This window comes from Hippocampus bargibanti, linkage group LG11 (genome assembly GCF_051943395.1).
Source record: "Hippocampus bargibanti isolate YZ-2025 linkage group LG11, ASM5194339v1, whole genome shotgun sequence".
NCBI lineage: Eukaryota > Metazoa > Chordata > Actinopteri > Syngnathiformes > Syngnathidae > Hippocampus > Hippocampus bargibanti.
Genome location: NC_142744.1, coordinates 10,383,262 through 10,407,163, shown reverse-complemented (window position 1 = coordinate 10,407,163; position 23,902 = coordinate 10,383,262). Strand labels below are relative to the sequence as shown.

General features: G+C 46.6%; 1 protein-coding gene across 3 annotated transcripts; it reads left to right on the top strand.

The window, feature by feature from the left end:
* The first annotated feature begins 1,456 nt into the window (after positions 1–1,456).
* Positions 1,457–23,886, top strand: slc35a3b (solute carrier family 35 member A3b). 3 transcript variants are annotated; one of them, XM_089008575.1, is made up of 9 exons: positions 1,457–1,779; positions 12,791–12,845; positions 15,081–15,308; positions 16,642–16,796; positions 19,331–19,453; positions 19,554–19,728; positions 20,405–20,523; positions 22,515–22,648; positions 22,809–23,886. In XM_089008575.1, the coding sequence occupies exons 1-9, from the start codon at positions 1,735–1,737 to the stop codon at positions 22,900–22,902; spliced, it is 1,128 nt and encodes a 375-aa protein (XP_088864701.1). In that variant the 5' UTR covers positions 1,457–1,734; the 3' UTR covers positions 22,903–23,886. The 3 variants fall into 3 exon arrangements, with proteins under 3 accessions (XP_088864701.1, XP_088864700.1, XP_088864702.1); XM_089008576.1 differs by lacking the exon at positions 1,457–1,779 and adding an exon at positions 12,222–12,343; XM_089008574.1 differs by lacking the exon at positions 12,791–12,845.
* The last annotated feature ends 16 nt before the right edge of the window (positions 23,887–23,902 follow it).

The window sequence follows — 23,902 nt, the reverse complement described above, 5'->3', positions numbered from 1 at the left end:
GACTGGAGTGAGGGATCTGTCGCCGGTGTGTCAGGGTCTGTGTGCTCGTCGGAGATGCACTGTACTGGGTCTGGGAAGGAACTCTGTCCCCACTAACATAAGTGGCCTCAGCTCGCACCTGCCCATTCCCCTCTGTACAAACTACATCACCCTGCATGGCACTACATAACTGTGACAGACTGGAGAAAGGGATCTGTTGCTGGTGTATCAGTTGTCTGTGCGCTCGTCGTAGATGCACTGCACTGGGTCTGGGAAGGAACTCTGTCCCCACTAACATAAGTGGCCTCAGCTTGAACCTGCCCATTCCCCTCTGTACAACCTACACCACTCTGGATTGCACTATACAACTGTTACACAGTTGGGAAGCCTCTACCTCTAGCAACACACTCATTCAAAGGTGTGCTACTGGTTAAATGTAAGGAGCTCATTCTTAGACTTAACACACGAAAACACGTACATGAAAAAAAACACACTAATTGCAAAACAGCAGGTCAGACAATTAACACACTACATGTATTTCCAAAACGGGGGTCGACACACCGTCCACCGAGTGATGGGACTGCACAGCGTCTTCATTGTGCAGCATCGCGGTCCCGGTCCGAAGTGGAGAGTCACTTGTGATCCGGGTCACGGCACCAATGTGACGGGTGTCACAACAGTGACTGTCTTCATCCCCACGATGCTGCCGTATTAATGAAGACGAGACGCGTGGATGTGTCTTTTTATTTCTTTTATTTCTGCAACACTGCAACACAGTATGGCAGAAGGGATGGGTGAAGTCGCATGGGTTTCGTCTTGTGATTAACCTGAATCTCCTCGAGATTGTTCTCAAATGCAAAACATTGTAGATAACAAAACAGAATTAACAACATGTGATCGTATAGTGGTTATTTACAGAAAAAGAGAATACAACACAAGTTCACTGTTATTTACAAGATGTCCCTGAACGCATCATGGGCGGAGACTCGGCAGAACACGCGGTGCGCTTGTAATGGCGCCACCCGCCACGGACACTCACGGGCAAATGAAACACGACACAAGAAACTAAATATTGTTCAATAAAAACGAAATGAAACAATTATTACCTGCAACACAGTATGGCAGAAGGGATGGGTGAAGTCGCATGGGTTTCGTCTTGTGATTAACTGCACAATAGAAAAGCACTATGAAGCTAAGTTCCACTCGACAAAACGTGAAGTAAATAATGACACAAAAAGTAATCTGGACTCGAATGAATAAGGGAACTAATTAGATAACACTAGACAGTAAAAAAAGGGAAACAAAATAAGATATTGTCATGAAAATGCGCGTTAATCAAGACCAACAGAAAATTGCGACTCACCCTGAATCTCCTCGAGATTGTTCTGGAAACTATGGGCGGGACATAGTGCCACACTGTGCGCCGTTGCGTCACTTCCTTCATAATTTAATAACCTAAGTGTACAACTCCGTTACATTAGGATGATACGAATAATAGTTGGACCTTAAAATGGATGTCAAAGCATGATGATAACGCCCTTGCCGAAATATAAATATGTCCACTAGAGTGCGCCATTCTTCACCGTGTGAGTAACAGGTGACGAATTTCAAGAGGGAGTTCCCACAATTACGCCCAAAAAGACGATAAGGAGTGTGCATGGGAGGATTTCACTTGGCTCCTCATGCAGTATGTTGGGAGCCTTAACTTTCAAGGCTACATTTTGTCAAACAGAAAAGGACGTGACCATTCAGTGAATGAGCATTCTCGGATGGCTCGGAGGCCATATTCTTCTCCACCAGGTAATATGCTCGAGTCGGATGTTCAACTGTTTAAGTTTCAATGGCGCATAAGTGTGTGTGTGTGTGTGTGTGTGTGTGTGTGTGTGTGTGTGTGTGTGTGTGTGTGTGTGTGTGTGTGTGTGTGTGTGTGTGTGTGTGTGTGTGTGTGTGTGCGTGCGTGCGTGTGCGTGTGTGTGCGCGTTTTCTCTCTCATGTTTAAATGTGTTTTTACATTGCCACAAAAGCCAGAATGTAAGTCAGAGGTGGAGTTGTGCAATGTTTGTTTTGCAGAGTAGATATACACTTACTTTCCATTACCAAATGTGTCTGAATTTGAATAAGGATAGAGGCCTTGCCACAAATAGTGAAAACTGCGAGTACTTAAAGCGCGCCTGAAAAGGTTTATACTTTATTGTAATTCCTAATGTTGCTACAAAATGGCAGTAAACTACTTGGGTCTCAATGAATTCCTCAACTCACGTCAACACTTCCCACTAAAAAAATAAAATAGCGGGACTGTTAGATATGTTTTTCTTTACCCTGAGTGAAAAAGCAAAAAAAAAAAAAAAAAACAGGAGACTTGCCTTTCAATCAAAGCTTATTTTGCATGTTAAATATTTTCTGTTCAGGGAATCCTGAGTTTAGGTCAACCCCAAAAAGTGAAAAGGGGGCCTTATCACTAACCTAATTGTAAGGCAACAAAGTAGAAGAGTCAGCATTTGCATGAGTAAAATGTGAAATTATCCAAACAATGTAAAACAATGTAACTACGCTTGCCATCTTGCGTGTAGCGACTTCAGTAACGCGTCTTAAAATAAGCACCACCTGCACCTTTTTACGACATGTCTGCAACCCACTCATAATGGTTTCCATCTCTCTTGTTGAGAATTGTGGCTTGAAAAGGTTTACATCCTGGTGATGACGAAAGGTTCAATATTTGTCTAGGTCAACTCCCTTTTCATGCACATTGACGAAACGATCACTTTTCAAGTGGCAGTTTTTGTATTTATATAGAAGTTTTCGAATCAACAACATTGTAACACAAGCAATATCCGAAGAGAAAAGTCACTACATTCGCGTTGTATCATATATTGCGCAACACTGCCAATCAGAAATTAGCACATATTTGAAACTTGAGCAAAAATAACCTAACTACATAAATAAATACACAAATAAATGAATAAATGAATAAATGAATGTACAAACGAACGAATGAATGAATGAATAGATAATAGAAGTCCAAGATGGCGCCCGAGTAGGCAGCCTCAGCAAGTGCTCTCACGAGCCTTGCTTTTTTTGGTTGTTTTTGTCTTGTTTTGTGTTGTCTTTTGTAACTTTGTGTTGTTGTGAATCGTGTGGAACGGATACAGATTGTTGCTCAGCATTTGTGACCACGACATTCATCAAGGAGGGTGACCTCCTACAAGTACCTGGGTGTTACTCTCCACAATAAACTGGACTGGACAACAAACACGGATGCCCTAATCAAAAAGGGACAGAGTCGCCTCTTCCTACTCAGGAAACTGAGGTCTTTTGGAGTTCAGGGGTCACTCCTAAAGACTTTCTATGACTCTGTGGTGGCATCAGCCATCCACTATGGCATTGTCTGCTGGTCAGGCAGCATCACCACCCGGGACTGAAAAAGACTGGAGCGCCTTGTCAAGCGGGCCAGTTCTGTCGTGGGCTGCTCGCTGGACTCTCTGGAGGAGGTGGGCAACAGACGGACGCTAGCTAAACTAAAAGCTATGACGGACAGCCCCTCCCACCCCCTCCTGCCCATCCTGACAGCTCTGGGTAGCTCCTTTAGCCAGAGACTATTACACCCGCGCTGCAAGAAGGAGAGGTACCGCCGCTCGTTCCTACCGACTGCTGTCAGGCTTCACAATTCTCAATGATCACATGTGAAAAAAAAAAACAAAAAAAAAACCTGGACACTTGTAAATATGGGTTGTAGCAATATATCAAAATGCATTTCTTGATTCTGCACTATGTACAGTTTTCTTTCTTATGGAACGGTTTTGCACATTTACATTTGCACAGTATACAGTTGACATTTTTATTTTGTTATGCTTAGAATATCTTGTTTTCTATCCTTTCACCGCCACCCCAACCCCATCCCTTTTCAATTGCTGCTGTGGACTGCAAATTTCCCCATTGTGGGACGAATAAAGGTATTCTGATTCTGAGACTGTGCTGAGCGGTTGCGCCTCTTCGGCAGCATTAATATGCCAGTACTGTTTTTGAATGGGAGGAATGTCGGAGCCATTCGACTGCCATCGCTGGACACCACAGGGGCCATGTGCTTTTTTGCGCCTGTAATGGGCAGCATCTTCACAGCCCCGCTTTGTTCAGTGGAAGGTCAGTGCTGTTGGCAGTCTGCGGCTGGATGGATGCATGGCTTGAGGAACCCGCGATAAGAAGAAAGGAGCGTCTCCGCAGAGCGCCGATGCGTATGTGGAACTGTTGCGGCTTGGAATTGAAGCAGATTTATGTGGAACAGGGGATGTGAGATAATCTCTTTTCGTCAATGGATGCTACAGCTGCGTGTTTGCTTTCAACATTTAGCTTGCAGTCGACGTGCACATTCCACCATGATTGTCACATCTCGTCGCCGCCCGGGGCGCGCCCCGCCCCTCCTGTCACCTCCTCCGCTGCTCCATGGAGACGGCCCCTCCCATCATCACGCACCTGGGTTCCCACAGCTGATTGTCATTCCCTTGATTGTGCCTTCTGACTATATCTACCGATCGCGCTACACAGTCGCCGTTGGAGTATTCTGGAAGCCACCCTGCTAATTCCGTGCCGTCAGGTCTGTCGTCACCGATCTCTCACTTACCTCTCCCTGCTGTTATTTTTGCATGCGTGCCTCAGTAAAGACTTTTTGTTCACGAGTATCTGTCTCGCCGTGTATTTTGGATCCAACCTCCCCGCTTTCCTTTCGTCACTCGAGCCCTGCCCTCAAGCCTCGAGTGCCGTGACATAGATGTCCCTGATCCACTGGTGGAAAGACGCTTTGATCCTCTCCTCTTTCATCTAGAACTGCTTCATGTCATCACAAAGAGGGTACAGCAAGTCCTGAAGAATGAATGTCTCTCTGTGTCTTTGTTTTGTCATATTGTCTCTATGCTGTCATATTATTTGTTATTTAGTTTTTTTTGTTATTTTGACTTCAAGACGGCGCCGCGAGAGTGGCTGCCTTTCCAGCAGCTCATGTATTTTGTTTTTCTACTTTCATTCCTTTCATCACTTTGCTGCTGTGAAATGTAAATTTCTCCACTGTGAGACTAATAAAGGCATATCCAATATCCAACAAATAAATAAATTAATTAATTAAATGCAGCGAACTCAATTCACTTCACAACAAGCAACGATTTCACAGATGGTTTTAATCAATGAACATTTGAACACCAATGGTGCCGCAACTCACATTGACCGACAACCTAGCAATTCTCACCGGTATTTGATGATATTATTATTGATATATCATCACTCCCAATAGCCAGATAGTTTTAATCAATGAATATTTGAACCCCAATGGTGCAGCAACTCACATTGACAGACAACATAGCAATTCTCACCAGCATATGTTAATTCTTCTTTTCCTTTCGGCTTTTCCCTTGACGGGGTCGCCACAGCGAATCAGTAACCTCCATCTTCAGAGGTATGATACGCATGTTTGTTTTGGCCCAGCTTTTACGTCGGATGCCCTTCCTGACACAACCCTCTGTATTTATCCGGGCTTGGGACCGGCACAAAAACACTTATGTCCCTTTGTGGCTACAGAACAAGCAACACACTCAGTAAAAGGATCCCAAACACAAAATGGTCATGATCACAGCAACAATCAAAAAAGCAAAACTATACTCACCATATGATTGTGGTTGACATCCAAAAATATGACATTTTGGATGTCAACCACAAGCATATGTTAATTACTATTGATATATTGTCACTTAAAGGACAACCGACGTCACTTTTTTGTTTCCTAACTGACATCATAAAAATGTTTTATAGCATCTAAAATACCCAAAACACGCAGTATGATATTTTTAGTCAAATGCAAAACACCAATAAAAATGACTCAAAGGGTCTAAAAAGTACTTCAATATGAAACCGGAAGAGGCCAGTTTCAGAAGGTCCCGCCCCCATGTTCGTGGTGTCATGGCAAGACGTCTTGCCTTTCTCGAGAATCAAAACAATGGCTTCAGATTCGGAGAATATGCTTTCTTGTTACTCATCCAGTTATGAATATGATTCAAATAGTTCTGAAGAAGAAAGCATAGCAATGTTTGTAATCGATTAAAGAATCTATTCCGTGTCATTTTGAGGCATCAGGGGTGGGAAATGTCGCTAAAAAAGGCAGAAAATGGCAACAAAGCCGTGTAAGGAATTAATCAGCCCGTTTCCACAGGCTGATTAATTCCTTACATGGAGCTTTGTCGCCCTCTTCTGCCTCTTTTTGATCCTATACGACATTTTCAGACCCAAGTACCGCAAAATGCATTGACGTGATGGAAGGACTGCTACAATGTGTCCTTTTTTCGGTCAGGGGCGTTCCTTCAGTGACGTAGGGTGAGGACTCGTCACCAACTTGTCACATCTCGTTGCCATCCGGGGCGCGCCCCGCCCCTCCTGTCACCTCCTCCGCCAATCTTGGGAGACGGCCCCTCCAATCATCATTCACCTGGGTTCCCACAGCTGATTGTCATTCACTGATTGTGCCTTCTGACTATATCTGTCTGTCGCTCACTACCGTCTCCGTCGGAGTATTTTTGGTCATTGCCGTTTCCACTTCCGTGTTGCCAGGTCTGCTGTCATTTAGTTATCTTCCTCCACTCTTCCCTGTTTGTTATTATTTGATGCATGTTCCAGTAAAGACTCTTGATCCATCCAAGCCTGTCACGCCGTGTATTTCGGGTCCTTCCCTATCGCCAAGATTCCGTCGCTCGAGTTCTGCCTCCTTGCACTCGAGCGCCGTCACACAATACTCCGACCACCCATGGACCCCGCCGGCGATGACAGGTATTTTGCCGCCCTTGTGCAAGAGGCGGAGCGTTCGAGCCAGCTGGCCCAGGCGATTGAGGAAATGCGCTACGCCACTTCCTCGCTGGCTCAACGCCTCAAGGAGATGGAAACATGCATCGCCACCCTCACTGTTCCTTCCCCCCCACCCGTGGGCAGGCGCACTCCCCCGCTACCCCAACCCTCACGCTACGCAGGTGAAACCGAGCGCTGCGCTCAATTCCTCATGCAGTGTGCGCTCGTGTTTGAACAACATCCTGACGCCTACGTTAGCGATGAGGCTAAGGTAGCCTTCATCACCAGCCTGCTCGCGGGTGAAGCCGAAACATGGGTGCTGGCGGTACGAGAGTCCCGACCGGAGCTGTGCGCCTCGTATCCGGACTTCGTAGCCGAGATACGCCGGGTGTTTCACCATCCAGTGACGGAGGTCGAGGCGGAAGGGAGAATCCTCGACTGCGTCCAAGGGGCCCGTTCGGCCGCAGAATACTCCGTCGCTTTCCGGATCCAGGCCGCTGGCAGCGGCTACGGCGACCGAGCGTTGAGGGGGGTGTTTCGTCGCGGCTTGAATTCCGACCTAAAGGACGAGTTGGCTACCCGCGACGCCGGCACCACCTTCGACGACCTCGTCGAGATTGTCATCGGCTTGGATCATCGTCTCCGAGAGCGGCGAAAGGAGCTGAGCGACCGACGGCCCGAGGTACCCCGAAGCCGACCTCGGTCGACCACACCCGGCAGCGACCGCGCGCAGCCCCAGGAGGGACTCCTTGAACCTATGGTGATAGGGGGGGGAGACGACCGCGCCAACCCGAGGGCTCGTCGCACCCGAGGCCCCCAGCCTAGGACCCACGGCCAACTTAAGTCCCCGCCGAAACGGCATCCGTTGGGGGCTAAGTCCACAACACGAGTCACACGGTTGGAGCTGGAAAGTGAACTATTTGGCCCCTCCAGCTCCCAAAGAGTGCGGGCACTAGTGGACTCGGGGGTCGACGGGTGCATCATCGACCCCCACTTGGCCGACCTGTTGGGCTGCCAACTTATAGATCTCCTTCCCCCTAAGGAGATCGTCGACCTGGATGGCCGATTATTAGCCCGGGTCACCCACCTCACGGCCCCACTTAAGCTCCGAGTGGCAGGCAACCACGTGGAGCACCGCCAATTTTTTGTTATGCCCTCCCGGAACGCGCCATTGGTCTTGGGTCTCCCCTGGCTCAAGGCCCATGACCCATCCATTTCTTGGGAGGGCCCCACCATTCAGGGCTGGAGCCCCTACTGCTACGCAAACTGCCTGCGGTCGGCTACGGCAGGGCGTAACCCCTCCCGCGGTGGCCCGCCCGAGGCCATCTGCCTCAAAGGCGTGCCACATTGCTACCACGACCTGCGGGAGGTGTTCAGCAAAGACAACGCCCAATCCCTGCCGCCCCACCGACCGTATGACTGTGCTATTGACTTGCAGCCAGGGGCTCCATTACTGGACTCGAGACTTTACCACATTTCACAACCGGAACGGGAAGCCCTGAGCACTTACATAGACTCCTCTCTAGCGGCGGGACTCATTCGCCCGTCGCGTTCCCCGCTGGGCGCAGGGTTTTTCTTTATCGACAAAAAGGACGGATCCCTGCGCCCATGCGTTGACTACCGGGGCCTGAACGACATCACCATCCGCAACAAGTACCCTCTCCCCCTCATGGATTCGGCCTTCGCGCCCCTTCAGTCCGCCACCATTTTTTCAAAATTAGACCTTCGCAGCGCCTACCATTTGGTCCGAATCCGTGAGGGGGATGAATGGAAAACAGCCTTCAAGACACCTTTAGGGCACTTTGAATACCTGGTGATGCCGTTCGGGCTCACGAACACGCCTGCCGTATTCCAGAATTTGATAAATGATGTGCTCAGGGACTTCCTCAATGTTTTTGTTTTTGTTTACCTTGATGACATTCTTATTTTTTCTCGCTCTGCAGAAGAACACCGGCAACACGTCCGACGGGTCCTGGCGCGGCTCCTGCAAAACCGGCTCTATGTGAAGGCAGAGAAGTGTGACTTCCATGTCCGCTCTCTGTCGTTCCTGGGGTTTGTTGTGGAGCAGGGGCAGCTCAGGGCCGACCCCGCCAAAACCAAAGCGGTGGTAGAATGGCCGATCCCAAAGACGCGCAAGCAGCTTCAGCGGTTTTTGGGGTTTGCCAACTTCTACCGCCGCTTCATTCGCGGGTATAGTCAGAAGGCACTCCCCCTCACTAACCTCACGTCCACCAAGCTCCCTTTCAGGTGGACTCCCGATGCTGAGGGGGCTTTCAACCGCCTCAGTCGTGCCTTCACCAACCCCCCTGTTCTGCGTCATCCCGACCCGGAGCTCCCGTTCACGGTCGAGGTTGACGCATCCGAGTCCGGAGTAGGGGCCGTCCTTTCCCAGCGCTCTCCCACCGACCAGAAGCTACGCCCATGCGCCTTCTTCTCCCGCCGGCTCAGCCCCTCCGAAGCCAATTATGACGTCGGCAATCGGGAACTGCTGGCGGTCGTCCTGGCCCTGCAGGAATGGAGACACTGGCTAGAGGGAGCTAAACACCCCTTCACCGTCTACACGGATCACAAAAACCTGGCGGCCATCCGGTCGGCCAAGAGACTTAACTCACGGCAGGCCCGATGGTCACTCTTCCTCACCCGTTTTGACTTTTCTCTCACCTACTGCCCAGGGTCACAGAACACCAAGCCCGACGCCCTATCCCGTATCCATGAGCCGGCAGAAAGGGAGGAGACCACCGCCAACATCCTGCCGGCCCAGCGCATCCTGGGCGCCCTGAGGTGGGAGGTTGAGAGAAAAGTCCAGCAAGCCCAGGGAACTACCACCATCCCCAGGGGCTGTCCCAAGGATCGCCTGTTCGTCCCCCCCCCCCTCTACGCACTGAGGTGCTTATCTGGGGGCACACATCTAAGATAGCCTGCCACCCGGGGGTCAACAGGACGATCCAACTCATCGCCCAACGGTTCTGGTGGCCGGGGTTTAGGAGGGACATCACCCTCTTCGTGAAGGCCTGCCCGACCTGCGCCCGTGGAAAGGCCTCCCACCAGCCCCCGGCCGGACTCCTCCAGCCCCTACCGGTTCCGTCCAGACCCTGGTCCCACATCTCCGTCGACTTCGTGACAGGCCCTCCCCCCTCCCGTGGCAAGACGGTCGTCCTCACCGTAGTGGACCGATTCTCCAAGTCGGCCCACTTCGTTCCGTTAACCAGGTTGCCGTCCGCCACCGAGACGGCTCAACTCCTGGTTAACCATGTCGTCCGTCTCCACGGGATTCCGACGAACATCGTGTCGGACCGGGGACCGCAGTTCGTGTCCAAGGTATGGAAGCGTTTCTGTCGGTCCCTAGGGGCATCGGCGAGCCTGTCGTCTGGTTACCACCCCCAGACCAACGGACAAACGGAGAGGAAGAACCAGGACCTGGAGGCGGCCCTCCGGTGCGTGTGCCTCCACAACCCGGCGTCGTGGGCCCTGCACCTACCCTGGGTGGAGTACGCCCACAACTCCCTGGTCTCCGCAGCCACAGGTCGGTCCCCATTCATGTCCGCCTGTGGCTATCAGCCGCCCTTGTTTCCCACACAGGAAGGCCAGGTGGAGGTCCCGTCTATCGATCATCACCTCAGACGGGCCCACAGAGTCTGGAAGGAGACCAGGGACGCCCTGTCACGCACCGCATCCCGGAACCGGCGGGTGGCAGACCGCCATCGGCGGCAAGCACCCAGCTACCAGGTCGGGCAGGAGGTCTGGCTATCCACGAAGGACCTTCGGCTGGCAGGGTCCTCGGCCAAGCTGGGCCCACGCTTCACGGGTCCCTTCCCCATCGAGGCCATCCTCAGCCCGGTCTCGGTGAGGCTCCGGCTCCCACCCACCATGCGGATCCACCCCGTGTTTCATGTTTCCCTCCTCAAGCCAGTGGAGACCAGCCCCTTAGCCCCCACGCCCGCCCCCCCACCTCCCCCCGGATATTGGACGACGGACCAGTCTACACAGTGCGGGAGATACTGGACTCCAGGCGCAGGGGCAGAGGAGTGCAGTACCTGGTCGACTGGGAGGGCTATGGACCTGAGGAACGTCAATGGGTCCCACGTTCCTGGATCCTCGACCCATCCCTCACCCGGGCGTTCCATGCGGCTCACCCATCCAAACCTGGTGGGCCGCCGAGAGGCGTCCCTTGAGGGGGGGGCACTGTCACATCTCGTTGCCATCCGGGGCGCGCCCCGCCCCTCCTGTCACCTCCTCCGCCAATCTTGGGAGACGGCCCCTCCAATCATCATTCACCTGGGTTCCCACAGCTGATTGTCATTCACTGATTGTGCCTTCTGACTATATCTGTCTGTCGCTCACTACCGTCTCCGTCGGAGTATTTTTGGTCATTGCCGTTTCCACTTCCGTGTTGCCAGGTCTGCTGTCATTTAGTTATCTTCCTCCACTCTTCCCTGTTTGTTATTATTTGATGCATGTTCCAGTAAAGACTCTTGATCCATCCAAGCCTGTCACGCCGTGTATTTCGGGTCCTTCCCTATCGCCAAGATTCCGTCGCTCGAGTTCTGCCTCCTTGCACTCGAGCGCCGTCACACAACTCAAAAACAAGACTTCCGGAATATTCAGCGCAAGTCTTAAAACGTAAAATATAGCTATATGCGGTGGAATCTTTGTAAAATACGCTCAGTAGAAGTCATTTGAAGCCATTTTACAAATTATGGATACTACTTGTCCAGAGACGTCGGTTGTCCTTTAAAACAGTCATCAGAATCAGAATCAGAATACCATTATTCGTCCCGCAATGGGGAAATTTGCAGTCCACAGCAGCAATTGAAGAGGGATGGGGTTGGGGTGGGAGTGAAAGGATAGAAAACAAGATATTCTAAGCATAACAAAATAAAAATGTCAACTGTAAATGAATGGCCTCTTTGTTTGTCATTGTGAGTATTTTATACCCCAATTGGTGAAATCTCACAAGAAGGAACTAATGAATTAATCATAAAGCAAAATGTGTTAAATTCTTTACATTCGATTGGATTATGTTAAGTAAAGTGTTATTTACCCTGATTTGAAAAAATATGTAAATAAATATGTATATAGAAAATGTATTTGGGGGTGGGGTAGTAGGGAGGCTGAAACTGATGACTTGAATTTCAATTGTAGTCACTTTGGAAAGATTTAAATTGTGTTCTGATAGTACAGCGCAGTCGCAGAACCGTGTTCTTCTTCATAACGTTTTAACATGATCACGAAAATGAAACTCCTTTCCGGATATTTTCTGCAATTTGAAGCGCTATTTACATTTGTCACTGGTTAATGTGCGACGAGCTCACTGGAAAGTGTAAATATTCACCGAAGTCTACCCCCCATCTACATGTGAGCATATGCACAAGGAAACCGTGCGCGCTGCTTCACAGACACAGTTTGCGTTTTTTTTTTGTTTTTTTTTTGAAAGTATGGAAAGAGACGCAGTGAGGGGAGCGTTTGTTTGGAGGTGTTCTACATAAACATAAACAGACGGTACACTCGGGGGATTGTGCGCCACTCGACAGATCTGCTCCACAAAGAGGTCAGTGTGTATGAGAGCCACACCTCTTATTTTGTCAAAATGCTACTTTGTAAACTCTTACCGGCATGGAAGCTATCCAAAAGTTAAAGCTTTCAACATTTAGCTTGTAGCAGATGTGCACGTTCCACCATGATGTCTATGATCCACTGGTGAAAAGGCTTGTATCCTCTCCTCTTTCATCTAGAACTGCTTTGTATAACAAAGAGGGTACAGAAAGTGCTTAGGAATGAATGACTGAAGGAATAAATTTTTATTGGTGTCCTGAGCTGACCCATATGGTTATTCAATTTGTTTGCCACTTTCTGTATTTCTCTCACCCTGATCATGAACACCTGGTACCACTTGTTTTATCGCTTGTTCCACACTTATCTATATTTTGTATTTTCTTGCATGAACTGCTCATTTTCTCATACATTCATGTCATGTTTTTGTTCTTTTGATCTCAAGATGGCGTGGCGAGAGTGTGACGGAGGAATTCAAGGTGGATGTGGGACTCCATCAGGTCCGTCAGCTCTAAGCCCTTTCTTATTTGCTATTGTGATGTGACAGGCTGACAGACGATGTTAGACAAGAATCTCCTTGGACCATGATGTTTGCAGATGACATTGTGATCTGTAGCGAGAACAGGGAACAGGTGGTGGAGAAACTAGAGATGTGGAGATATGCCCTGGAAAGGAGAGAATGAAGATCAGTCGCAGCAAGACGGAATATATGTGTGTGAATGAGAGAGATCCAAGTGCAAGAGTGATGCTACAGGGAGAAGAAATAAAGAAGGTGGAAGATTTTAAGTACAGTAAAGTCTCGTTATATCGATATTCAAGGGAGTCCGAAAAAATATCGATATAACCGAGACTATCGATATATCCGACCCTGTTTGCATGTAATTTTCTCCGTGCGTGCACAGAAATAGTATCGATATAACCGGGACTATTGATATATCCGATATCGATATAACGAGACTTTACTGTACTTGGGGTCAACTGTCCAGAGCAATGGAGAGTGTGGAAAAGAGGTGAAGAAGCGTGTCCAGGCAGGCTGGAGCGGCTGGAGAAAAATGTCAGGTGTGATGTGTGATAGAAGGGTTTCAGCTAGGATAAAAGGAAAAGTGTATAAAACCGTGGTCAGACCAGCCATGATGTTTGGACTGGAGACAGTGCCACTGAAGAAAAGACAGGAAGCAGAGCTGGAGGTAGCGGAGCTGAAGATGTTGAGGTTTTCTTTGGGACTGACCAGGTTGGATAGGATCAGGAATTAATACATAAGAGGGACAATTCACGTTAGAGGCTTTGGAGAGAAAGTCAGAGAGGCCAGACTGAGACGGTTTGGACATGTCCAGAGGAGAGAGAGTGACTATATCGGAAGAAGGATGTTGAGCCTTGAACTGCCAGGCAGGAGACCGAGAGGAAGACCGAAGAGGAGGTTTATGGATGTAGTCAAAGAGGACATGAAGGTCGCTGGTGTGAGAGAAGAGGATGCACAAAACCGGGATAGATGGAGGACATTGATTCGCTGTGGCGACCCCTGAAGGGAAAAGCCCAAAGGAAACGATGGCGCCGCGAGAGTGGCTGCCTTTCCAGCAGTTCTTGTATTTTGTTTCTCTACTCCTTTCATTCCTTTCATCTTTCATAACTTTGCTGCTGTGAAATGTCAATTTCTCCACGACGAGACTATTAAAGGTTTAGGTTCATAAGAAAAAAGACAGGAAAATCCACCCGGTTCTTTCAACCATTCCCACAAATCAAGTTCCACCTGTTTGACAGCACGGAGCTAATCAACTCACGGTTGAGGATAACCTGGTGCAAGCGACAAACAATGTATATTTTATGTAAGCAACGTTTTGAGTATTTTGTTGAATTCTATTTCTCAACCTGTCATGAGTGACTGTTTCCCCCAGCTTTTAAAAACGAAATCACTCTGACACCTCAATTTTAGCAAAGCTGGCGTTGAAGGTATAAATGGGGATTTCGCACAGTCAATCACAGTATTTTTATTTATTTATTTATGTTTAATTTGTTTGTTTATTTATTTATTGTTTTTTATTCATTCGCTGTCATTCCCAAATGTATCCCGGAATTGAAAATTGTGACGTTGAGCGCCATTCCCAAATTTGTTTGTGTTTTGGTTTTTCTTGCAGGGGGGTGCCGATAAAGCGCTAATTTGTTGTTTTTCCATTCCGTGTGAGGGCAGCATTTGTTTTTGTCCATGTTAGCGCATTGTTCCAGCTTCAGCTGTTGTTAAAGCGCTATATAAACTAATACATATATAATGTATGTATTGTATTGTATTTTGGACAGCCACCCTCATTTCAAACTCAGATAACTCCAGACACATATAATTTAGGAATTAACTATTTTCTTCTCAAGAAAGAAGAGAGTCTCAGGTGTCTTACGCTGCATTGAATGTTTATGTAGTCCTAAAACTCAATCTTCCGTGGGTCCTGCAGTTTGAGTGAAAATGACAAAAAACCCTGGTACTGGGTTGCAAGATGCAGCGTTTGCGCCCACAACGGGGCAAGCTACCCGTTTGTAGCCCACATCGTTTGCACGGTTAAATCTGGGCGGGGCGCAAATATTGAGCCCTTCGACATCCACAGCCTCAGGTCCTGTGGGAATAGAGTGTGATTGTTGACTCAACCTGAATTTGAACTCATTCACTGCCATACGATGTGCAAAAATGTGTCCACTTAAGTGCCAGGGTTGATATTTTTTTTCCTAACCTTTCCCCAAATATTCTTCAGAATCTCCCAAAGAAGAGTCCCTCATCATGGTGGCCTCCATGCATTCTATGAGGATGAAGTATCTGTCTCTGGGGGTTCTCGTATTGCAGACCACCTCGCTGGTACTCACCATGCGCTACTCCCGCACTGTGAAGGCAGACGGTACCCGCTACCTCGCCTCGTCCGCAGTCGTATCCACTGAGGTCATCAAGATCATCATTTGCACCTTTCTGGTCTTGATGGAGAAGAGTGAGTATATTTGTCTCTCGTCACGTTGCGATTCTTTTTTGTATATAATTTTAGATTTTCCATGGTGGAACCTTGTGCGGATCCTTTTTTTTCCCAAAGGGACTACCATTGGCTCACGAATCAAGCATTTGGAACCATTTTTCTCTGGGAAAAAAAAACAACAAAAAACCGCTGTCGAATGTGAAAATGGTGACCCCAAGTGGACAGGCCCAATACCTGCACCTCACATGGATATTTTGTATTGGTATTTTGCATAAAGCTTTAAGTCCCCCCCAAAAAATCGAATACTTTATACTTGACTTTATACTATGGCTGCTAATTTGTGAATTTTGATCAATAACAGGGGGTGGAGAAACTGAACATAAATGTCATAAACTTTTCCGAATTTCCTGTCACAAGTCTGGAAGGTTCTGGAAAGAAATGGTCCAGAAATAGTCCCAGTAATTGTCATGTCAGACAGGTGTGCAACAAGAAAACCAGGACACTAATTTATGATGAAAAAATCAACCAATCAATCAATCAATGAATACATAAATAAATAAAGGAAACCCAAACTCATGATTTAATAAATAAATGCATAGATACACAAATCTTCTTTTCCTTTCGGCTTTTCCCTTCAAGGGGACGCCACAGCGAATCAGTAACCTCCATCTTCAGAGGAATGGTACGCATGTTTGTTTTGGCCAAGCTTTTACGTCGGATGCCCTTCCTGACACAACCCTCTGTATTTATCCTGGCTTGGGACCGGCACAAGAAGACATATGTCCCTTTGTGGCTACAGAACAAGCAACTCGCTCAGTAAGAAGCTCCCAAACACAAAATGGTCAACAGCACAGCAACAATCAAAAATAAATAAACAAATAAATAAATAAATAAATAAATAAATAAATAACCAAACGAATGAAAGAATAATCAACAAATATAGGTAAATACATAAATAACTAAATAACTGACTAAATACATAAAAAAATACACACATGAATAAATAACAACTGCTGACATGTAAATAAAAAGACAGACAGACAGATAAATAAACAAATAATTACAAACAGATAAATAGACAAATACATAAATACATAAATGAATACACAAATAAATAAATATCAAATGCTGACACACAAATAAACAGACAGACAGATGAGTAAACAAATAAATAAATAATTAGAAAACAAATACATAAATAAATAAATAACATATACATTATGTGAATCAAACCTCTGAGGATGGAGGACACTGATTCGCTGCGAAGACCCCCTGAAGGGTAAAGCCAAAAGGAAAAGAAGAAGTACCTGACTGTGTCTTCACTGACAAGACTGTCTTCTGTATCGGCTAGATTTCAGTGTGCGGGCCATGTACCAGCTGTTGACGGAGGAGATTTTGAGCAAGCCTCTGGAGACCATGAAGTTGGCCATTCCGGCAGCAATTTACACACTACAGAACAATCTCCTCTATGTTGCTTTATCCAACCTGGACGCAGCCACATATCAGGTGACGCATGTGCCACTTGACTGCAAGAGTGAATGCTTTTTTTTAGCCGCATATATGTGAAAATGTGCGTACCGTTATGTCTGCGCACTAAATGACGATTGAGTGGTGTGTGAATGAAGTACAATTAATGAATGAAGCCTTGGCTAACGAACTTTTCGGCTTCCGAACGTTAAATTCATGAGAATTTAATCTTGGCATACAAACTATTTTTCGGGATACACACGGAGCACCAAAATGAGTGATGTGTCGTTCGCGAGCGAGCCCGTTCTCCTAACAAGGAAATGGCAGACAACTTTTTTTGTCCTCTATTCCCCACCCCCAGTCTTCGGTTCAAGCTGCACGTGATTCAAGAACGCAGCAGTGAGGGGGCGGGGGGCGGATGTCCTTTAAAGAGTTGTCCTTTAAAAAAAAAACACACAATATATATATATATATATATATATATATATATATATATATATATATATATATATATATATATATATATATATATATATATATATATATATATATACAGCTACAAGTACCTCGGTATACCACAGGCCAATGGCAACCTCGAATTAGCAACAAGGAAAGCGGCTACGACCAAATACCTCCAGCGGGTGAGGCAAGTCCTCAGAAGCCAGCTCAATGGCAAGAACAAGACCCGGGCAATAAACAGCTATGCCCTGCCAGTGATCAGATACCCTGCAGGAATAATAAGGTGGCCAAAGGAAGAGATTCAGACCACGGATGTTAAGACCCGAAAACTCCTCACCATGCACGGAGGGTTCCATCCCAAGTCCAGCACCCTGAGACTGTACACAAGCCGTAAGGAAGGAGGCCGGGGACTAGTGAGTGTGAGAGCCACTGTCCAGGATGAAACATCCAAGCTCCATGAATACATCAAAGAGAAGGCTCCACCGGATGATGTAGTCAGAGAATGTCTCAGTCAATGGGGAACAGAGGATGAGGTGCTGGAAGAGGGACAATCATGGGAGGAAAAGCCCCTACACAGGATGTACCACCGAACCATAGCAGAAGTGGCTGATCTCAAGAAGTCCTATCAGTGGCTAGAGAGGGCTGGCCTAAAGGACAGCACAGAGGCACTCATCCTGGCTGCCCAAGAGCAGGCCCTGAACACCAGAGCCATAGAGGCAGGGATATACCACACCAGACAAGACCCAAGGTGTAGGTTGTGCAAAGAGGCACCTGAGACAATCCAACACGTAACTGCAGGATGTAAGATGCTGGCAGGGAAAGCCTACATGGAGCGCCATAACCAGGTGGCTGGCATAGTCTACCGAAACATCTGTGCGGAGTATGGACTGGAAACCCCAAGGTCAAAATGGGAAACACCTCCCAAGGTGGTGGAGAATGACCGAGCAAAAATCCTGTGGGACTTCCAGATACAGACTGACAAGATGGTAATGGCCAACCAACCAGATATCGTGGTCATAGATAAAGGGGAAAGGAAAGCCGTTGTCGTGGATGTAGCGGTCCCGAGTGATGGGAACATCAGAAAGAAGGAACATGAGAAAATCGAGAAATACCAAGGGCTCAGAGAGGAGCTGGAGAGAGCCTGGAAGGTAAAGGTGACAGTCGTGCCTGTGGTGGTCGGAGCACTTGGGGCAGTGACCCCCAAACTCGACGAGTGGTTGCAACAGATCCCGGGAACAACATCGGATATCTCGGTCCAGAAAAGCGCAGTGCTGGGAACAGCACGGATACTGCGCAGAACCCTCAAGCTTCCTGGCCTCTGGTAGAGGACCCGAGCTGAAATGGGGACAGACACCACCCATGGTGGGTGAGACGAGGATTTTTTTTATTTTTTATATATATTATATGGGAATGAGTTAATAACAATGAAACAATTTTTTTGGTTTCCTAATTGAGACGGGTGGGTGTCAGCGCACGGGTCGAGGGTCCCCCGACGCGGGCCAGGACGAAAGCCCAGGCGGATCGACCGTCGGCGCTCGGGCGCGCGAGATCGGCGCGACGCGAACGCCGCGTCGGGCCCACGCCGCCACCACCTCTTTGAGACTTTTTTTTCCGTCGGCGTCCGCCTAAGTCCGAGCGTGTGTGTTGGGCGACCTCTTCTGGCTTCTCTGTTAGCAGCGAGAGCTATTTTTCAACAGCGCGCATGCGTGGGAAGCCGTACGTATTTGAGTCAGCAGACCGACACAGTAATAAAAATCGATAATATGAAATATAAAATGATAAAATTGACACAAAAAGTTATAAGATTTATCATTGAACTGCAAGCAGTTTGGTATATAATAGTATTCAATTTAAAATGTTCTTTAAAAACAACGGATTGACATGGTATCCTATACTGTCATATCAACCTCGCGTCAGCCATTTTGAATGCATTTCGACTTAGGACCGTTTGACTTACGACCGTTTTGTCGGAACGGAACCCGGTCATAAATTGGATGTTACCTGTATTTAGTTTTATCGTCAAGCCAGATGCAATCATCAAAAGACCCATAGGTTCCCGACCCCTGACCTAAACGATATCTAGAGTTGAGTTGTATTTTAATTTTTTTTGGTAGGTCACATACCAGTTGAAGATTTTGACCACAGCGCTGTTCTCCGTCTCCATGTTGGGAAAGAGGCTTGTTTCCTTTCAATGGTTGTCCCTTCTCCTCCTCATGGCTGGTGTGACTTTAGTGCAAGTAGGGAAAAATAGGTGGAAAAGTTAACTATTCTCTCCTCACAGTTGTCACAAATTCTCACCCAAATATGTTTTTTTTTCTTGACTGAAACTTCCCGCAGTGGCCCACAGTATCTGTCGGAGATTCCGAGGTGAAAGTTCTCTCTGCCAGCATCCAGTTTGTGGGTCTTATGGCTGTGCTGACGGCATGCATTTCCAGTGGCTTTGCCGGAGTTTACTTTGAGAAAATTCTCAAGGAGACAAAACAGAGTTTGTGGGTTCGTAACATAGAAATGGGTGAGCATGCGGTTCCTTCGTCGGCGGCTTTTTAATGATGAACAATGGGCGGATTTGCATGTATTGTTTTTAGGGATGTGAAGTGGAAATCTTTTTTTTCTTGAGCGCGCGACTGGTCTCTCGAGGGTTCCAACCAGTATTGGCTATAAAATATCTGAAAGTGTTTCATTGTTATTAACTCATTCACTGCCATTCATAAATGTATTCGGGAATTGAAAATATGACATAGAGTGACATTCCTGAATTTGTTCGTTTTTTTTTCATGCTTGACTGCCCTTTTCCACAAGGGGGTAGCATTTCCTTTTTTTCCAGGTTAGCGCTTTGTTTAAGCTTCAGCTGTTGTTAAAGTCTATATAAACCAATGTGTATGTATTGCGTTGTATTTTGTACATCCGCCCTCATTTCAAGCTTATATAACTCCAGACCCATGTAATTTAGGAATTAACACTTTTTTGATGAAAGAGGAGAGTCTAAGGTTTCTAAGGCCGTATTGAATGTTTATGTACATAGTCCTAAAACTCAATATTTTGCGAGTCCTGGAATTCAAGTGTCAATGACAAACACCCTGGCACTGGAGTGGACACATTTTTGCACATCTGTCAGTGAATGAGTTAAACTGAAGTAATCTCACATAATCAAAATGGGATAGAAACACATGATCAAATGTTTCCGACAGGTTTGTTCGGGTTTGTGTTTGGTACACTTGGAATGATGGTGTATGACGGCGAGCGAGTTACACAGGCTGGAATGTTTCAAGGGTTCAACAAGATCACTTGCATTGTGGTTGCCTTGCAGGTAAGACACTTCACTTTTGTACTTTCCTTCTTTCTGCATACAAGTCTCACGATTTGGTCGAGAGACTCCCGATTTTGACCACAATACTCACGGCTCACGATTAGTGAGCCAAATCTCCCAGTTTACAAAAAAAATCCATTTTTTGTCGCTCTCATTTTTCACTATTTTGTAACAATATCATTTGCCTCGATTTAAAAAGTGACCGAACTACGAATAGTCTCAATCGCTGTCATTTTCTGTAATTTGCTAATTATAAATAATTACAGCCAGTGCATTTGTAAGGTGAAACAAAAGAAAATATAAAAAACAAAATACATTTTTATACTATTTGAATGTATAAATAAACAATGAAAGCATTTTTGTGTTTTATTTACTTCTAATTTACACTTTTGTATTGCTCACATTATTTTAACAAGTACCACAGAGTCACCTATATGAAAATCTCCCTATTTATTGAAGGAAATAAATACATGTAGTGAGTTGGTTAGTATCAATGGTGTTTTGTTTTCAGTGGATGGATGAGGGAGCAGATGTGGAATGTGTCGGAGTTGTATTTTTGCAGGCACTAGGGCAGGGGTCGGGAACTTTTTTGACTAAGAGAGCCATAAAAGTAAAATATTTTGAAACGTTTTCAGTGAGAACAACACGCGCGCGCGGGCGTGTGTGCGCGCGCCCATACAAACGCGCGTATGTCAGCGCGCACATAGACACACGCGCGCGCGGCCACTTTTCAACTAAATATCTGAATGTATTATTCAAAATAACTTTGTGATAGTACTCACCGCTAACATGAATGTTTTTCCGTTCCTCATGATTGGTAAAAATCCAGCCAAACGATCGGAATGAAATTCAACTTGCCGGTCCAGAGGTGAAGTTACTGCTAGCTAGCCTGCACACGGCTCATAAGCTTCCATACTTGCTATCTGCAATCTACTTCTCACAGAAGTATGTTAATGCTAACATTAACATGGGGCTTGTTAAAATGTCACTGACATTCGACTGTTTCATCGATGGTATTGTTTCATTGCAAATTAGAATCAGAACATTTTCTCTCCTCTAATTCTCCGGTGCATTCACGCTGAAGTGCACTCGTTGGACTCATTTAAAGGGGCATTTACCTGTTTCAACATGACGGCCAGTATCATCCAATCAAAATGATGCTTTCGGCCAACCTAGGTCAGTGTCATCCAATCAAAATTGCAACAACAGTTGGTCACGGAGAGAGCGATACACCCGTACGCCGCTCAGCACCCCACCCTCGCGTACGCACTCACACGTTGTCTTGCCGAAGCAAGAGTATCTCGAATATTTTGTTCGAACTCCGATTTGTTCGAACTGTGAGGCGTTCGAGAACCGAGGTACCACTGTAACTGTTAACAATAATATTAACATGTAATATTTTAACCTAACATTATGATTTATGAAATTTAACATGCATGTTTCTGCTTTGGGTCTTTGATTTAGTAAAGTATGCCCTGTTTTACAAAGTAGTTTTTGAATAACAATGAACCTCTCACTCATGCTGTCTGTCTGTCTGTCTGACTAGCTAGCAAGCAAGCTAGCAAGCCAGCAAACCAAGAAACCAGCAAAGCAGCAAGCTAGCAAGCCAGAGAGCTACCAAGCCAGCAAGCCAGCAAGCTACCAAGCCAGGAAGCAAGGAAACTAGGAAGCCAGCAACAAAGCAATGCAGCAAGCCTGCAAGCCAACAAGATAGCAAGCCAGTAAGCTAGCAAGTCAGCAAGCTAACAAGCGGGTAAGCCAGTAAGCCAAGAAGCCAGGAAGCTAGGAAGTCAACAAGCTAGGGAGCTAGCAAGCCAACAAAAGCCACTAAGCTAGCAAAACCAGCTAGCTAGCAAGCCAGCAAAACCCTCAATAAGGGTCCCTTGAATCGAACGTGGTACATCACTGCTCATTTGCATAGTTTGCAGTACAAAATTGTGTGTGTTTTTCCCTCACAAGTTGCTTGAAAACAATGTTTTGTGTGCCGGCAGGCTTTGGGAGGCTTGGTCATTGCTTTGGTGATTAAATATGCCGACAACATTCTGAAGGGGTTCACCACCTCTCTGTCCATCATCGTGTCCACGCTGATCTCATATTTTCTGTTGCAAGACTTCAACCCGACCGGGTAAATCCGTGCATGCTAATGACACGAGCCTTTGAGGGATTTGAATTGCAAATGACCGTTGACGACGTTGTCGTCTTTACACCTGCTTCCACTTCCGACTGCATACGTGTGTTTGTAACACGTCTTTCTCTTCCCTCTGCTATCTCTCGCTGCTCTTCAGGGTGTTTTTCTCAGGGGCACTGTTGGTTATCGTGGCCACATTTTTGTACGGTTATGAGTACAAACCTGTCAGCGGCAGCACTGCAAAAGTATAAAGGAGAGAAGACCCACTGCCTGCAAAACACAAACGGAGCAGGACTCTGTGGATTGCTGTGAATTGAAAAAGAAGACTGTTACAGACAATCTGTAATGACGCTGAATAAACATGCCCCCGCATCACTGCGACTTTGCCAAAGAATGACAAAAAAAGTAGTTGCACATTGCATTAAGTACTGTAGTAGTCGTGAGAGACAACTGGACTTGAATGGATATTTCAATGTTATTAAAATGGCGGCTCATGATACAGAAAAGTGTGTGAGTAAAAAAAATATTTATGGTGATGAGCATGTGAACGTCAGGGAGGAAACTGATGAAAAGGTTTCTTCAGCCGTCATCTGTACTTCTTTGAAGGTGCCGGATGTTTCGCTCCTCATCCGAAGAGCTTCGTCAGTGAACTAAAGTTGCGATGGTAGTCAATGCAAATTAAAGCTTAAACCACCATATTTGGATCGTGCTTACAACATACTTCTTAGGTGGTTACCATGTGGGCTTAGTAATGCTGATGTGGTGATACCCGAGCGAATGGGGCAATCAGAGCCAGTTATACAACATAATCAGACAGACAAAAGAAGTCATCAGATTAGCGTCGGGGCAGTAGTCCTCTGCTCCCCTCCAACCTTAGAGCAGGGACCTATCAAAGCAGAGGTCTCGCACCGCCACCTCTAGACATTTTGGATATATATATCGGGCCAGAGCTACCAGCACTATTTTATTTTGCTGATGAAGCTCTTCGACGAGCAAAACGTTCGGCACTTTCTAAGAAGCACAAATGACGGCAGAAGAAACCTTTCATCGATGGACCACTCCTGTACGACTGAGAGCCTACACAGACCTCAGGGAGGGGGGGGGGAAATCACAACTAAGCTTCCGTCTCATGGAAGAATGTCAATCAAGTGAGAGAGAAAGTGAGAGAGATTTGAGACAAAATATGGCAGTGTTACTAATTTCATAATGAATGTTATTGTGTTGGAATAAATGAATTCAAGAACTTCTAAA